The sequence below is a fragment of the Mesoplodon densirostris genome, chromosome 6, assembly GCF_025265405.1.
Source record: "Mesoplodon densirostris isolate mMesDen1 chromosome 6, mMesDen1 primary haplotype, whole genome shotgun sequence".
NCBI lineage: Eukaryota > Metazoa > Chordata > Mammalia > Artiodactyla > Ziphiidae > Mesoplodon > Mesoplodon densirostris.
This window is the reverse complement of record NC_082666.1, coordinates 6,001,496-6,017,213: the sequence shown is the minus strand read 5'-3', so window position 1 is coordinate 6,017,213 and position 15,718 is coordinate 6,001,496. Positions and strand designations below refer to the sequence as shown.

The window sequence follows — 15,718 nt, the reverse complement described above, 5'->3', positions numbered from 1 at the left end:
CAGTCTGGACTGGTGCAGTTAGAGAAGGCTTTGGGGCAGAGGTGCTGCTGGAGAACGTGAGGGGGAAACATTCTAGGCTGGGGGAGGGGTGCAGCCTGAGCAGAGGCCCAGGGGAAGCCCCTCACTGGACTCATATTGGAGTCAGTGAGTGGCTGGTTCACCTTGATCAGTGCGGGGAGGGAAAGGTTGGAAGGAGGGTAGGAGATGAGGGCTGGGCCTGAGAGTCAACAGGAAGAGGAGCAAGTCCTGGACTCTAAAGGGAGCGGGGGGACTTCCCTGACTGTCCAGTGGTTAAGACGCCGAGCTCCCAATGCAGGAGGCACAGGTTCGATCCCTGGTCAGGGAACTAGGATCCCGCCTGCCACACGGCATGGCCAGAAAAATAAATAAAAATAAAAAATAAAGGGAGTGGGGTCCCTTGGGAAGAAATGTCCCCAGTGAGGGAAGTAGGGAGGGGTTGGTTGTAAGGACCGGAGCAATCAAAGGAGTCCAGGCTGGGGAAGGCCGTGACGTAAATGGCTAGAGGCCCTGCCCATGTCTGGGCCTCAGTTTCCCTATGAGCATAAGAAAGGGGTGGGTGATTCAAGGGTTCCCAGGGTCTTTCCAGCCTTGTGAGTGTGGGGGTCAGGCGCCCTCTGAGGGAGTCACGAGACTTCTCTGTCTGGACCCAGTGGTGGCACCTGGGGTGGTGGGTCTGAGCAGGCGAAGTCCTGCCATACCCCTCCGTCCCACAGAAAGCAGTGTGGCACGTGGTGTGGTCTCCCGGGGGGGCCGCCTCCAGATGAGTCACCTGCAGCCAGACCAGGCTGGCACCTACACGTGTGTGGCCAAGAATGCCCAGGGGGAGGCCCGCAAGGACTTCGTGGTGGCCGTGCTGGGTACGTCTGCACCCTGCGCCCCCCGTGTCCCACTCCCATGCCAGCCCCAGCCACTGCCCCGGGACTTACCACACCCCCTCTGCCACAGTGGCCCCCCGGATCCGGAGCTTGGGCGCCACGCAGGAGCACAGCATCCTGGAGGGGCAGGGGGTGCGGCTGGACTGCGAGGCTGACGGGCAGCCACCGCCCGATGTGGTCTGGCTGAAGGATGGTGGCCCGCTGGGCCAGGGTGCCGGCCCCCACCTCCGGTAAGACCCAGCCTGTGACATCCCCGCCCCAGGAGGCAAGGCTGCAGGCCCTCACACACCTGTTCCCGCTCTCCCTCCGTGGGGCAGGTTCTACCTGGACGGCAGCTCCCTGGTGCTGAAGGGCCTGAGGGCCTCGGACTCGGGAGCCTACACCTGCGTGGCCCACAACGCGGCCGGTGAGGACGCCAGGCTGCACACCGTGAACGTGCTGGGTGAGCCGCTGAGGGGCGAGGAGAGCCAGACCGCCCCACCGTCCCAGGGCGGCAGCAGCCTGGCCGCCGTGGGGCCTCCACTGGGGCACCTGGAGGGTGGTGCCAGGGCCCGGATACGGGAGCCCTGGTGAAGCCCCAGCCGTGCCCACTCTGTGAGCCAGGCCAGCCTGACCTCTCCAGGCCTCTCCCCCATCCTCAGACTAGGGGCACAACCGCTCCAGCCCAGGGGCGCAGTGAGGGAGTCGGGATAAAGGAGAGGCCCATGCCCCCAGGCAGTGGGCTTCATCCTCACCTGGGTTGGGTGCGGGTCTAAGACCCACGTGATGATTGCCACACGATGGCTGCACGTGGCAGAAGTCGAGGTATCAGCGCCACCTCCTGGGACTTCCCTGAGAGGAGCCCACCTCCCTGCCCAGGCCCCCTCACTGCCCCCGTTTTTCCTCTCTGCCCACCCACCAGTGCCTCCCACCATCGAGCAGGGGGCAGAGGGCACGGGGACCCTGGTGAGCAGGCCTGGGGAGCTGGTGACCATGGCGTGCCCTGTCCGGGGCTCCCCGCGCATCCATGTGAGCTGGCTCAAGGATGGCCTGCCCCTTGCACTCTCCCAGCGCACCCACCTCCACGGCTCGGGCCGCACCCTCAGGTAAGGGAGTGGCTCCCCTACCTGCCAGCCAGCAGACGGCAGGCCCCAGATACACTCTTCAGGCAGCTTGGGCTTAAAAGCACATCTGAATGGTTTTTAGACTAAAAATAACATAAACATACAGAGGTTTTTTATGGGGAGAGTGGGAGGACCCCACCCCCAAAAAAGAACTTCAGAGATGAAAGGGGCTCTGCCCTCAGGCTTTTACAGCCTAGTGGGGGAGGTACAGATCCGGGTGATGACATCTGGTGACACCTAACTCAGCCTGGTCCCAGGTAGAAGAAATCTGGGAAGGCTTCTTGGAAGAAAGTGCCTGAGCAACGTCTTCATGCATTCAGCAGCGCTTAACGGAGTGCTTGCTGTTCCAGGTGCAGTTCCAGGTACTGGGATGGAGCAGTGAGCAAGATGAAGCCTTTGCTCCTGCAGCTTTGGGGAGGGAGGGGAATGGAAAATAAACAGATATAAAAGTGACACGTCACAAGGGATGTGTGCTCAGAAGAATAACGTAGGGTGAGGGGATGGGAGGTGGCAGTGGAGGGTGCTATTTTAGGGTGGCCAGCAGTAGGCACTCAGATGAGGTGACAGTTGAGCAGAGATGGAAGGCGATGAGAAGGGGAGGTGAGTGGATTCCACGGCAGGAAGAATTCCACACCTTCCAGGCAGGAAGAGCAGGTTCAAAGGCCCTGCGGTGGGCGTGTGGCCGTGTGTTCTAGAAACAGAGTTGGAGGGTCGGTTATGAAGGGGGCAGTCAGGTGACATAAGTCACCTCGTAAGTCCTTCAAAAGACTTGGGCTTTCCTAAGGAGAGAAGGGACGCCCTGAGAGGGTTTTCAGCAGAGAAGAAGTCACATCATGATGTGACTTAAATTTTGTGTATGTGGTAAAATACACAGAATAGAAAATTTACCATTTTAACCATTTTTAAGTGTACAGTTCAGGGGCGTTAAGTGCATTCACATTGCTGTGCAACCATCACCACCATCCATCTCCAGACCTTTTCATCTCCCTAAACTGAAACTCTGCCCCATTAAACACTAATTCCCCATCCCCCTCTCCAGCCCCTGGCACCCAGCACTGTACTTTCTGTCTATGAACCTGCCTTATTCTGAGTACCTCATATAAGTGGAATCATGCAGTCGTTGTCCTTCTGTGACTGGTTTATTTCACTTAGCATCGTTTTCATCCATGTTGTAGCATGTGTCAAATTTTCCATCCTAATTTTTAAGGCTGAATAATATCGCCTGGTATGTGTAGAACACATTTTGTTTATCCATTCACCCATCGATGGACACTTGGATTGCTTCCACATTTTAGCAGTTGTGAATAATGCTGCTGTGAACATGGGTGTTCGCTTATCTGTTTGAGCTTCCACTTTCATTTCTTTGGAGTTGTGACTTGGGTTTTTAGACGATCCTTCTGGCTGCAGGGTGGACAGCAGACTGTAGGGCCAAGGGCAGAGTGGGAGGGCATTTTAGGGCTGCGGCCACAAGCCAGTGAGACGTGGTGGGGCCTGGATCACAGCCATGTGGTGGAGGTGCTCCAGCTGGTGGTGTTTGTGGAGAGATGGGGAGGGGTTGAGCAGGGCTCTGGGGTCTCTAGCTGGGAACCCGGAAGGCTGAAGTCCCGTTTTCTGAGATGGGTCCACAGTGGGAGGGGCAAGTTGAGGGTCGAGACCGGTGTTCTGTTCCAACCTGTTGGTTGGAGAGGTTCTTGGACATACAGAGAAGATGGAAACCAGGCATTTGATACTCCTGTCGGGAGTTTAGGAGGTAGTCGTTTGGAGATTGTCAGTGAACAGTTGGTGTTGGAAGCCAGGATGGGCTGCAGGCCCCGGGAAGCGAGTGTGGACTGAGCCTGGGCTGCCAGCGTTAGGGTGGGTATAACAGACGTTTCAGGGTCACTGGGGACGTTGACAAGGGCGGCTCAGGAGGAGTGGTCGGGGCAAAAGGGGGTCTGAGAGACAGTGAGGGTTCAGGCAGTGGAGGCAGTGAGTAGAGACGAGTCTGGCGAGTCCTGAAGGCTGAGAGGAATTGTCTAGAAAAGGGGGTGGGAATAGCAGGCTGTCCGGGGGTGGGCCAGTGGAGCTTCCAGAACTTGGGAAGCAGGAAGTCTGGCTGCAGAGTGAGGTGGGCAGAGAAGGCAGCAGGGGTGGGGGGTGAGGTGGGGAGTCTCTCTCTCTCCCTCTCTCTCCCTCTCTCTCACTCTCTCTCTGTCTCTCTCTCTCTCTCATCCCCCCCTTTGCTCGCGGGCTTCAGGATTTCCCAGGTGCAGCTGGCAGATTCCGGCATCTTCACCTGTGTGGCTTCGAGCCCAGCGGGCGTGGCCGACAGGAACTTTACCTTGCAGGTGCACGGTACGGAGCAGGGGAGTGGGTTAGCGGGTCCTTCGGCCTTAGGGGCGAGAATCAAGGCTCTTGTCCCCTCCCCTCTGCCCATCTGGGTGAAACCAAGGGTTGGCCCTCAGGGATGTCAAGGCAGGGCAAATACTCAGTCTCTGATTCATTTGGTCACTCATTCATTGATCTCACAAGCAGTTGTTGGACACTAGTGTGCCAGGGCCTTGCCAGGGGCTGGAATATGGCAGTGAGCAGAGGTAACCCTGACACCAGGAAGTCAGTGAGGGAAACAGCTCTGTAAAATTAAAAGTCCACACCTAGTGATACCAGGGTAAGGAGAGGGTGCCACAGGAGCACAGAGGAGGGCATCTCCCCTGGCCTCGGGGGTTCAGGGAAGGCTTCCTGGAGGAGGTGAGGTCTAAGCTGAGAACTGGAGATGAGAAGGAATAGTCCAGGAGAAGGGCATTCTGGCCAATAGTTACAGTCTGTGCAAAGGTCCAGGGGCGAGGGCCACCTGGCACTGGATAAATTGGCTCATGCCCACTCTTTTGCCCTGTGCAGTGCCCCCTGTCCTGGAGCCGGTCGAGTTCCAGAATGACGTGGCGGTGGTCCGTGGCTCCTCGGTGGTCCTCCCCTGTGAAGCCCGGGGCAGCCCCCTGCCCCTCGTGTTGTGGATGAAGGATGGGGAGCCCTTTTTGCCCCGGAGCCTGGAACAGGGGCCTGGCCTACAGCTGGAGACAGCGGGAGTTGGCGACTCAGGGGTCTACTCCTGCGTGGCCGTGAGCGAGGCAGGGGAAGCGAGGAGGCATTTCCAGCTGACGGTGATGGGTGGGTCACCTGCCCCCAGCGCCAGCTTCTCTGGGCCAGGGACGGGACGGGGGCCCTCTGGGGGTGATGGAGGTGGTGAGAGAGGTGAGCACCCTGGAGGCTTGGGGCTTAGGGAGCAGGCCTCGCTGACCTGGCTGCAGGGGCTGGGGGCCAGGACGCTTCATTCTCCTGGGGCTGTGCCCCTCTGTCTTGTCCTCGGAACCTTGTAAAGCAGGAACAAAGCTACCGAAATCTTGGGGCTCTAAGTCTCAAGCACAAGATTTTGCAAGTGTTGTGCCCTATTGGAAAGATGCGTTTCCCTCCGTACTGTATCCTTTTTTTTTTTTTTTTTTTTTTTTTTGCGGTACGCGGACCTCTCACTGTTGTGGCCTCTCCCGTTGCGGAGCACAGGCTCCGGATGCGCAGGCTCAGCGGCCGTGGCTCACGGGCCCAGCCGCTCCGCAGCATGTGGGATCTTCCCAGACCGGGGCACGAACCCGCGTCCCCTGCATCGGCAGGCGGACTTTCAACCACTGCACCACCAGGGAAGCCCTCCTTGTTGGTTTTTAAGCGCAAATCATTGTCCCAGGCAGATGGGCCCATGGTCGGACGTGTTTAGGACCCTCCAACACAATCTCACCCCCCGCCTGTTTGCAGGCCCATGTACAGTCAGCATCTGGATGGTGGGGAAGAGGAATGAACCCCAGCTCCTAGTGTTCTGGGCGCGGCCCCCATGGCTGACCCAGGGCGGGGTGTCTTGCAGATCCCCCCCACATCGAGGACTCAGGCCAGCCTGCAGAGCTGTTGCTGACCCCTGGCACCCCCTTGGAGCTCCTCTGTGATGCCCGGGGCACCCCCCAACCCAACATCACATGGCACAAGGATGGGGAGGCCCTGAACAGGCCGAAGGACAGCAAGAGGGCCGGGCGGCTGCTCCGGGTGGAGGGTGTGCAGGTGCTGCTGCTCCGCCTGCTGTGGGGTGAAGCTGGGGACGGGAGGGGAGGGACCCAGTGGCACTTGGCAAGGTTTGCCCAGCTCCACTTTTATTCGGGGTATGAGCACGTGAAGAGGACCCCGCACCCCGGCCCCGGGCCATGCCCTTGGGAGCTCCCAGTCAGGTCAGACCCAAGGCTGATGCAGAAACCAGATAAATCCCTAACGCCACCAGAAAAGAACTGGTACAGTCAAGGGGGACTCCCTGGAGGAGGCAGACTCTGCCCTAGCCCTAAAGCAAGGGTGAGCCAGTAATAGGGAAGAAACATCCCAGAGAGGAGAAGGGGTTGGTGGAAAAGGCAGGATGGCTGACTCAGCAGGCCCGAGTCTAAATCCTGGGTCCTCAGCTGTGTAGGAGGGAAATCAGATCAGGAGGTGGGCAGGGTGGGGCCAGAGGTAGCTGCTCACCCTGCTCCATCCCCAGGTGGGTGATGCTGGGCTGTACACTTGCCTGGCCCACAGCCCTGCTGGTGAAGTTGAGAAGAGCTTCCGGGTCAGAGTTCAAGGTAGGGGGGTGCCAGAGTGGGGCAGGAGAGGGAGGCAGGATGGGACCTGCAGGGGTGGGTCCATCTCTCATGTCCTCTCTACCCACCTCACCAGCGCCCCCAAATGTCATTGGGCCCCAAGGCCCCCGCTTTGTGGTTGGCCTGGCCCCGGGACAGCTGGTTCTAGAGTGCTCGGTGGAGGCAGATCCAGCACCGGAGATTGAGTGGCACCGTGATGGCATCCTGCTGCAGGTGGGTGCCAGGCTGGGGACCCAGGGGCACCGCCTTCCATCCCTCTCAGGCCCCAGACCCTGATGAGACTCCATCCCAGGTGCCGAGGGCCTGTTCTGTGCCGGCACTCTGCGTACCTGCTCTCCTGATGTTTTCCACCCCTGTTACTATTGTCACCGCCATACTGTGGATGGGGACACCGAGGCAAGGCTACAATTTTCACCCCAGGGCTTCTGATGCGTATCTATGCTGTACCTTTGAGCTACGCTTAGTGGCTGTGTGGCCTGGGGCCAGTTACTGAGGTTCTGTGTGCTCACCCCTGAAATGGGGCCAATTTGCTGCTGTGGACCCAAGGATTGTAGACCTGGTGGAAGCTCCAGCTCCTAGTGTGAGCGCGAGTCCCCCCTGCAACACGCCCGACAGGCAGAGCTCCAGGGCAGATGCTCTTTCCCTCCCAAAGGAGCCTATTTCCCCAGAAAGTCCTCAGCTGGGCATCAGTTCAGGGGTTGCAGACCGGCCCACAATGAATGGGGCAGAGACCACTGTCCGGCCCCGCTGGTTCCTTGGTCCTGGGGCGTGGGGGGCTGGCCTGGCCCAGCCCAGCACTGATGAGGGTCTCTCCACCCTGGGGGTCTCTACAGGCAGATGCCCACACCCAGTTCCCAGAGCAGGGCAGGTTCCTCCAGCTGCAGGCCCTGAGCACGGCCGACAGTGGCAACTACAGCTGCACAGCCCGCAATGCTGCAGGCAGCACCAGCGTGGCCTTCCACGTGGAGGTCCACAGTGAGTGGCCCCACCCCCCCCCCCGCCCTGCCCACCCCCCCTGAGAGTGACAGGGTCCCAGCACCCGCCCCCTCTGGGCCTCTCCTCCAGCGGTGCCCACCATCCGGCCGGGACCACCTGCAGTGAACGCCTCCGTGAACCAGACGGCTCTGCTGCCCTGCAAGGCAGACGGTGCCCCCCCGCCCCTTGTGAACTGGCGGAAGGACGGCATCCCTCTGGATCCTGAGAGCCCCAGGTGGGAGCTGGTAGGGGAGGGCATCAGGGAGGGGCTCAGGTACCTCTTTATGGGTTGTAAATGGAAGCCCACCTGGGCAGTTGGAGCAGAAAGGACATGGGTCTTCTCAGAACCCAAGGACATACATGCCCATTCGTTAAGGGCGTGAGAACCCCTGGTGACTGTCTGTCTGTCTGTCTAGTTTTGACTCTTGGTTGCTACTCTCTGTTTCTGTGTGTGAGGGCTTCATGCCTCTCTCTCTCTCAGACCAACTTTCTACACCTTCTTTCTCTAAGAACATGGCAGAACGGCTCCCCCGACACACCTCCCCCCAGCCCCCGGCCAAGTTATAGCTGCTCTGTTCATACAACCTGCAGACCCTGGTGAGCTGTCTGTGAATCCCGGTTCCAAATTCCCAGGGCAGAGAATTCCATTGGCTCAGCCTACATGATGTGTTCATCCCCCATCCAACCGGCTGTGGCCGGGGACGGGGTCACACAGTACAGACATGGCCCCTGGGAAAGGGCAGTTTTCCGACCTTATCTAGGGGCTGTTCTCAGAAAGGGCTGAGGTACCACTGCCCTCTGGATCTTGGGGGAGGCTGGGCCCAAGTGGGAGCACAGGAGGCCCAAAGCAGCCCCCTCACCCTTTCTGATGCTGGGTTGTGGTGCAGGTTGCTGCCCAAGGCCGTGTCCCCACGCCCCACCCCCCCACCGACCTTGGCCTCACAGATGCAGGACTCCTGAGTTAGCATCCTCTTGCTCAGAAAGCCAGAGACCAAGGGGAGGGTCTTGCTGGAGACACCACCGGGTGTGTGTGTGTGTGGGGGGGGGTCCAGCTCCTCCCTAGGGACTTGCTGGTCTGCCAATATCCATGGCAACCCCTCCCTGTGTTCCAGGTTTCAGATTCTGCCTGAGGGTTCCCTGAGGATCCAGCCAGTCCTCACCGAGGATGCCGGCCACTACCTCTGCCTGGCGTCCAACGCTGCAGGTTCCGATCGGCAGGGCCGTGACCTCCGGGTCTTCGGTAGGTAGAGGAGGGAAGGTGTGTTTTTTTTTTTTTGCCTTCAGCATCCACCCCTGTCTGGACCAGGTACTGCTTAGTTTCTGGTTCATCCTAGCTGTCAGGAGCCAAGAGCAATGATCTCCAAATGTTTTTGACCATGAATCCTATTAATAAAAAGCTTTGAACGTGTACACTCAAAGATGAATATCAGGGCTTCCCTGGTGGCACAGTGGTTGGGAGTCTGCCTGCCGATGCAGGGGACACGGGTTCGTGCCCTGGTCCGGGAGGATCCCACATGCCGCGGAGCGGCTGGGCCCGTGAGCCATGGCCGCTGAGCCTGCGTGTCTGGAGCCTGTACTCCGCAACGGGAGAGGCCACAACAGTGAGAGGCCCGTGTACCCCCCCCCAAAAAAGATGCATATTTATCTTTATGCATACATTATATACACTTACTACTATACTATTATATTGAATGACAAAATGTGCACAAGCTGTAAAACACTCAGAATCTGAGCCAGGTGCTCTAATCTGCTCTTCAATCCCGTTGATCACCTTGGTGGAGGCTGCGCTGCTGGGCCCTAGCCTCGGGTGGGGCTGCCGGGGAGTTGCGCCCTGGAGGCCCCACTCAAGGATATGTAGTTAGGGGGATGCCAGCCTCAGGCGTGGTCAAAAGCCCCATCGCCCCACCTTTGGGAGCCCGTTGGAAGATCCGCTCAGAGAGTTTCTCCTGCCTCCTCCCCCCGGCTCCCTCGGGGATGGGCTGAAGGTGGTTGGAGTATCTCCTGCTCCTGGGCTTTACCTTAGAGACCTCCGCCCTGCCCCCAGCCCCCACCCCGTCTCCTGATCACTGTTCTCTCCCCAGAGCCTCCAGCCATCACCCCCGGCCCCTTCAACCTGACCCTGACTGCTGACACCGCCGCCTCACTGCCCTGTGAGGCCAGAGGCTCACCCAAGCCCCTTGTGGTCTGGTGGAAGGATGGACAGAAGCTGGACTTCCGCCTGCAGCAGGGAGCCTACCGGTACTGAGCTGGTCCTTCTGGGAACGTCAGGAGATGTCTGGGGTGGGGAAGGGCGTGTCCGTCTCAGAGAGGGGGAGCCAGGCCAGAACCGAGGCAGGGGTGTGCTCGGGTCTCCCCAAAGCCAGCGCCAGAACTTGTGTCCTGATTTCAAGGGGCCAGGAGGGTCTTTACACTAAGATACCTGGTCAGAGGTGGGGGCATTTGGGACATACAGCCAAATGGAAAATATATGGCCTTTGCAACCACTTTAGTCACTATTTAAGAACCCACGTAGAAGCCCAAGTTCATGCTGGTTGAGCCTGGACCCATGGCTCCTGCAGGAGCCTCGGTCTCCCCGTTTCTCAAATGCAGCTGACCCTGAAATGATCCCTGGGTGTATTAAGAGGTCAGTTCACCAATTAATTCACCAAATATTTGTTGTGTTAGGTTCCAGATCATCGTGGAGCTTTGTGACTAAGCAGGTGTTCACTGAACACAAGCAGTTCTGATCAGGGCTTTGGATATGGTTACAATTACAGAAGTTATCATAGGTGGTGACTGTAGAAAATTTTTAAGATTATGGAGAAACCCAGAGGCAAACATTAAAATTGCCCACAAACTGAACAGGTAGACCTTGGGAGGTAGAAAATTCTAGGAGAGACTTCTAGAGTCGAGGCTGGGGGCCAGTTACAGGAAGGGAAAATAGTCATGAAACACAACCCTCGCCTCCAAATTCCCCGGGTAGGAAGGCCACGGCTGGCTGGTTTCAGGTCAGCCCAGCCAGTCACTTAGCAGACAACTGTCTGTCTGTCTGTCCAGGCTCCTGCCCTCCAACGCCTTGCTCCTCACAGCCCCCAGCCCTCAGGATTCAGCCCAGTTTGAGTGTGTGGCGAGCAATGAAGTGGGCGAGGCCCACAGGCTCTACTGGGTGACGGTTCACGGTGAGTTCACGGTCAGGAGTGACTGTTCACAGTGAGAGCAGATGAGGGAGCCGGGATGGGGACAGTGCCTCCCTCTCCTGGGCGCTCTCTCTGCCTCCAGGGACCTGCACGGGTTCCCTCTGAGCCTTTCTGTGCTTCCCGGGTCACCGCCTCCAGGAAGCCCTCTCTGATCCTGCCCTCCCACACTGACATAACCCAACTCCAGCATAGTTCCTGGCCTGTGGGAGCTCGTAGGCGAGGCCTCTCCCAAGTCCAGAATGTTCTGAACCCAAATCTGACCTTGTCATCACCCCAGTTAAAATCCCTCCCACCATGGCTGCCCACCGCCCTCAGGATAGAATGCATGGTGTCACCTGGGCCCAGAAGGTCAGCCCTGCTGACCCCCCAGGTTCAGCTCACCCCATGGCCTGCCTCACTCTGGGTTGCATTCATGCCTCTCAGCTTTTTGTTCCTGACCTCGGGGCCTTTGCACATGCTGTTCCCTCTGCTGGACACTTTTCCCTTCACCCAGGCCATATCTGCTCTTCCTTCAGATCTCAGGTTAAATGCGGAATGCCCCAGAGGCCTTCTCTGGCCTCGCTCACTCTGTGCCCCCTCCAAGCTCCCTGGTCTTGTGAAACGCTCCCTGAGATACCTGGCTGGTATCTAGAGAAAGCAGTTCATAACTATCCCACACGCCCAGCAAAACACATCTGAGTGAGGAAATGTGACCGCTGCACCTCCCTCCCTGGAGCTTCGTCACTGATGTCACCTTGTGTCTCAGTCTGTTTATCTTTCTCGTCCACCTGGCCCCATGGCTGTGTGTTCCCCAGGGGACCACAGCAGGGCCTCGAGCCTTGACTTGCGTTTCAGTGCCTCCCACCATTGCTGACGACCAGACAGACTTCATCGTGACCATGATGTCGCCCGTGGTCCTCACGTGCCACAGCACAGGGGTGCCAGCCCCAGTTGTGTCCTGGAGCAAAGCAGGCACCCAGCTGGGGTTGCGGGGGAACGGCTACCGTGTGTCACCTTCGGGTAAGTAAGGGTGAGCCACGTGGGCCTGCTGCTGAGGGGACACTAAGGGGCATTGCGCAGAGGCTGTGAAAGCAGCCCGCTGGGGCCTGGTGGTTGAGAAGATGGAAAGTTCTGGCCTGGCTCTGCCATTCCCTCACTGTGTGACCTGGGAGAACCCCCTCGCGCCCCCCACCACCTGGGCCTCAGTATCCCCATCCATGCACTAGAGTATTGATATCCATCAGTCAGTCCCTGGTGCTAGTTGGTAAATTGGTGCTCCTTATGGCAGAATGATAAAAATAACAGCTACATGAGAGTTTTCATCAAGCTAGTTTTAGCTCATTAGAAGGATTGGCCTTTATTCTGAAATAATGCTTTTCTTAATAATTCGGTGTTGAAAGTGCCTTTCTTTTATGAAATTAAGGTGATAGTACGTGGTAATGTTTTAAGTGTCTTTGCTTGTTAAAATAAAAAGCTGGCAACTTTATGGGGATTCTCTAAATTAAATGTATTTTTTAGTTGGTTGGTTAGTGAAATCCTAAAGTCTGTGAACCACTGGCTGGATCTGTGGTTTTCAAACTCTTCCAAAGCAATAGAACACTTCCTTCTGACACGTGGTTGTGGGGAAGCCCAACACGTGAGAGAAGCTAGGTTCTGGTTCCATCTGAGGCTGGGATGGGGGCTGTGGGGTGGACCAGAGTCAGGTGGGCCTCGCCCCCTTTGCCCCCTCAGCAGGCCCTCAGGGGTCCACAGGGGATGGTTTAGAAACCACTTCACCTGACTTGCAGCCTGTGGTCTGGGAAGGTAAAAATGGTGTTCATTGAGCAGCCAAGGCTGAGGGAGAGAGGGCAAAGGGAGGAAAGAGGAGGCAGCAATCCGGGGAGGCTTCCTGGAAGAGGCAAGTTTTGAGCAGAGTGCTGCAAGGATAGCAGGGTGAGGCCCCGTGGAACCAGGCGCGGGCGGTCCAGGGATTCGAGGCCGGGTAGTGGCAGATCCTGGCACATCACAGCCAGAAGGGTCTAGAGATCATCCTGTCTGATTCCTCATTGTACACCTGGCCCAGAGACTAGAAGTACCAGACAGCAGAAGGGACTTGCCTACGGGAATGGTCTGAGCAGGGAGCAGAGGCAGGCCCAGGTTCCCCCGTGCTGCTTACAAATGGGCAGGGAGGCAGATTGAGGGGCCTGTAACAGAGACACCAGGGTTGGGTGTGTAAGAGCCCTGCCGGCTCCACCCCGGGACATCTGTCCCAGGCCCCCTCAGCCCTCTCTGTGCCCTGTTCCCACCCACAGGTGCCCTGGAGATCGGGCAGGCCCTCCCCATCCATGCCAGCCGATACACCTGCACGGCCCGCAACTCCGCGGGCGTGGCCCACAAGCACGTGGTCCTCACCGTGCAAGGTAAGCATCCCCGAGGCCAGCCAGCCGTGGCTCTTGGGGCAGGGAAGCTGGCGGAGGGCTAAGGATTCTCTGGGAGAAAAGAAATAGCCCGCCTGTGTCCTCCTTCCGACGTTTCCGGAACCCCTTGTTCCCTTTAGCAGCCTCTCTCTCCGGTGCTCAGACGGCCCCTGGTTGGAGAGGCCTGGGTGTTAACGGTGTCCCCAGGGACCTCTGCAGCCCTGTTCCTTTGCAGCCTCCCCCGTGGTAAAGCCACTACCCAGCGTGGTCTGGGCGGTGGCAGAGGAGGAGGTGCTGCTGCCCTGCGAGGCCTCGGGCATCCCCCGGCCAAGCATCACCTGGCAGAAGGAGGGGCTCACCGTGCCTGCAGGTGAGTCTCCTTGGCAGCCAGCGTGGGTGGGAGGAAGACAGTATGAACCTGCGGTCCTCCTTCCAGCCCCCGCTTCACCTCCTGCCCTCGCGTCTCCCCTCACCACCCCAGAGCCCTTGATTCTGCCTGAGCACTCGGTGGCTGGGTTGGAGGTTGGGTCCGGCTTCCGTGCTCTCTCTGGCCCCTCGTCACCCTGTGGCCACAGCAGGTCACTTGTCTGGTCAGACAGAACAGCCCAAGGAGCCTTCCTGCCCTTCTCGGGGGTCCTGTCGCCCCAGCGACCGGCCCCCAATTCCTTCCCGCCAAATCCAGGGGTGAGGACCCAGGTCCTAACCAGTGGACAGCTGCGGATTATCCATGTCAGCCCAGAGGATGCTGGGAACTATTTCTGCATCGCCCAGAACAGCGCAGGCAGTGCCCTGGGGAAGACTCGGCTGGTGGTGCAAGGTGGGCCCCTGGGGGTGTGGGTGGGTCTGAAGTGGACCCCAGTGAGCTAGGGGCTTTGAGGCTCCTGAGAGCCCCTCCCTTCTCTGCCCAGCCCTGGTCCCGGGCGGGGTGTGTCCCCGTGTCCACCCCTACTCCAGCACGGCTTGTGGTTCTAGAAGGAATTCAAGAAAAAAACGGCTCCCATTTTGCACCAAAGGTCTGGCTTCAGACAGTAACTCCAGAGTCCTCTCTGCCTCCTCTGGCCCCTCCTGGGAGACTAGTCTGGTCATTCTTTGTTCATTTTGGCTTTCCAGTAGCAATAGCCATTTCTGTCCCTTTAGTCACTGTGTGCATGTGGGTGAGTGGGTCACTCTGTCACAGCGTCACCAAACTCAAGAGAGTCCCCAGGTTATCCAGACCACGGGGCCTATGACCAGGGGCCGGTGGGGGCAGCAGACAGGGGTGGAGGAAGGGGCTGAGGATGTGTCAAGTGCCAAGGGCACTGGGGCAGGGATGGCGCACCCCAGCCTACCCCAGCCCAGCCCAGTCACCGAGGGGACTTCCCTATCCCCACAGTCCCGCCTGTGATCGAGAATGGCCTTCCTAACCTGTCCACCACCGAAGGCTCCCACGCCCTCTTGCCCTGTACGGCCAGCGGCAGTCCTGAGCCCGACATCACCTGGGAAAAGGACGGCCAGCCTGTGTCTGGAGCTGAGGGGAAGTTCACCATCCAGCCTTCCGGGGGGCTGCTGGTGAAGAACTCAGAGGTGAGGGCCTGGCCCCAGGGAGCAGAGGGAAATAGTAGTAACAGCAGGAGCAGCAAACACCTGCTGAGCACCCCACTGTGTGCCATGCTCTGTGCTGAATGCCATGCAATTTCTTAATCCTGGAACCTGGGGAAGTAGGTGTTATCACCTTAGCTGCAGATGAGGAAACCGAGGTTCAGAGTGTACCCAGGTTTTGAAGACATGCTATTGCCAAGAGGCAGAACCAAGATTTGAACCAGGACCTCTATGGCTAGTCCCAGGGGGAGGGAAGGAGCCCTGGAAGGGGGGGGGCGTGGCGATGACTTTGTGTCCCCAAACTGCCTCAAATGTTCTCAACCTGAGCTACAGGTGTGGGTGGAACCCCGGCTTCCTTCCCCCATCAGTGCTCATCATGTTCTGTACTTACAAAAGAAGTCACTGTCCAGATGGGTGGGTGGCTGCTGGGTGGGCACATCTCGAGGGGGCCATGGGGGTGGGGATCCTGCCACACAGGGAGCCAGATGTGCAGTGGAGAGTGCACCAGCCCTGCTGGGATGCACCACAGAACTTCTCCTCTCGGAGAAGGCACCGAAAGCAGGACCTGCCTCAGGGGTGATGGATGAGGTGAGCACAGGTGAGCGGAGCGCAGGTTCCCTTCTGAGCGCATAGGAGGTGCTTAGTAAATGGTGACTGTTACAAACGTGTGGTCAGGCTTAGATTATGAAGGCTGAAAATTCAATTAACAATCAAATGAAGAAGGAAAAAAAGGGAATTTTTTGGAGCCAAACTGAGGATTATAACCGGGGAGACCTGTTAGAGGTAAAGGCACGGTCACATACATTTTCAAAACAAGGAATCATACATCAGAATGACATACTCGTATTTTACATAAAGTTCACCAAAGATACATAGTCTGGGTAAGCAGGTACAAAGTGAACAGCGAGTCACCATGACCCCTTACAGAGCTGGGAAAGAACGCTATTCTGTTAAGAAGTTACATTGCTAGCGTCA

At 58.2% G+C, this 15,718-nt stretch overlaps 1 protein-coding gene across 1 annotated transcript in view; it reads left to right on the top strand.

Moving 5' to 3' along the window:
• HMCN2 (hemicentin 2) overlaps positions 1 to 15,718 on the top strand; it is a 148,713-nt gene that overhangs the window by 112,596 nt on the left and 20,399 nt on the right. Inside the window, exons 63-81 of the mRNA XM_060101560.1 lie at positions 735 to 878; positions 967 to 1,126; positions 1,214 to 1,338; positions 1,798 to 1,981; positions 4,236 to 4,333; positions 4,877 to 5,143; positions 5,886 to 6,076; positions 6,540 to 6,621; positions 6,716 to 6,852; positions 7,473 to 7,614; positions 7,705 to 7,849; positions 8,727 to 8,854; positions 9,696 to 9,852; positions 10,651 to 10,772; positions 11,625 to 11,789; positions 13,061 to 13,168; positions 13,401 to 13,535; positions 13,848 to 13,982; positions 14,538 to 14,728. Of these exons, the coding sequence (XP_059957543.1) occupies positions 735 to 878; positions 967 to 1,126; positions 1,214 to 1,338; positions 1,798 to 1,981; positions 4,236 to 4,333; positions 4,877 to 5,143; positions 5,886 to 6,076; positions 6,540 to 6,621; positions 6,716 to 6,852; positions 7,473 to 7,614; positions 7,705 to 7,849; positions 8,727 to 8,854; positions 9,696 to 9,852; positions 10,651 to 10,772; positions 11,625 to 11,789; positions 13,061 to 13,168; positions 13,401 to 13,535; positions 13,848 to 13,982; positions 14,538 to 14,728 (2,816 nt within the window). The remainder of the gene's footprint in view (positions 1 to 734; positions 879 to 966; positions 1,127 to 1,213; positions 1,339 to 1,797; positions 1,982 to 4,235; positions 4,334 to 4,876; positions 5,144 to 5,885; positions 6,077 to 6,539; positions 6,622 to 6,715; positions 6,853 to 7,472; positions 7,615 to 7,704; positions 7,850 to 8,726; positions 8,855 to 9,695; positions 9,853 to 10,650; positions 10,773 to 11,624; positions 11,790 to 13,060; positions 13,169 to 13,400; positions 13,536 to 13,847; positions 13,983 to 14,537; positions 14,729 to 15,718) is intronic.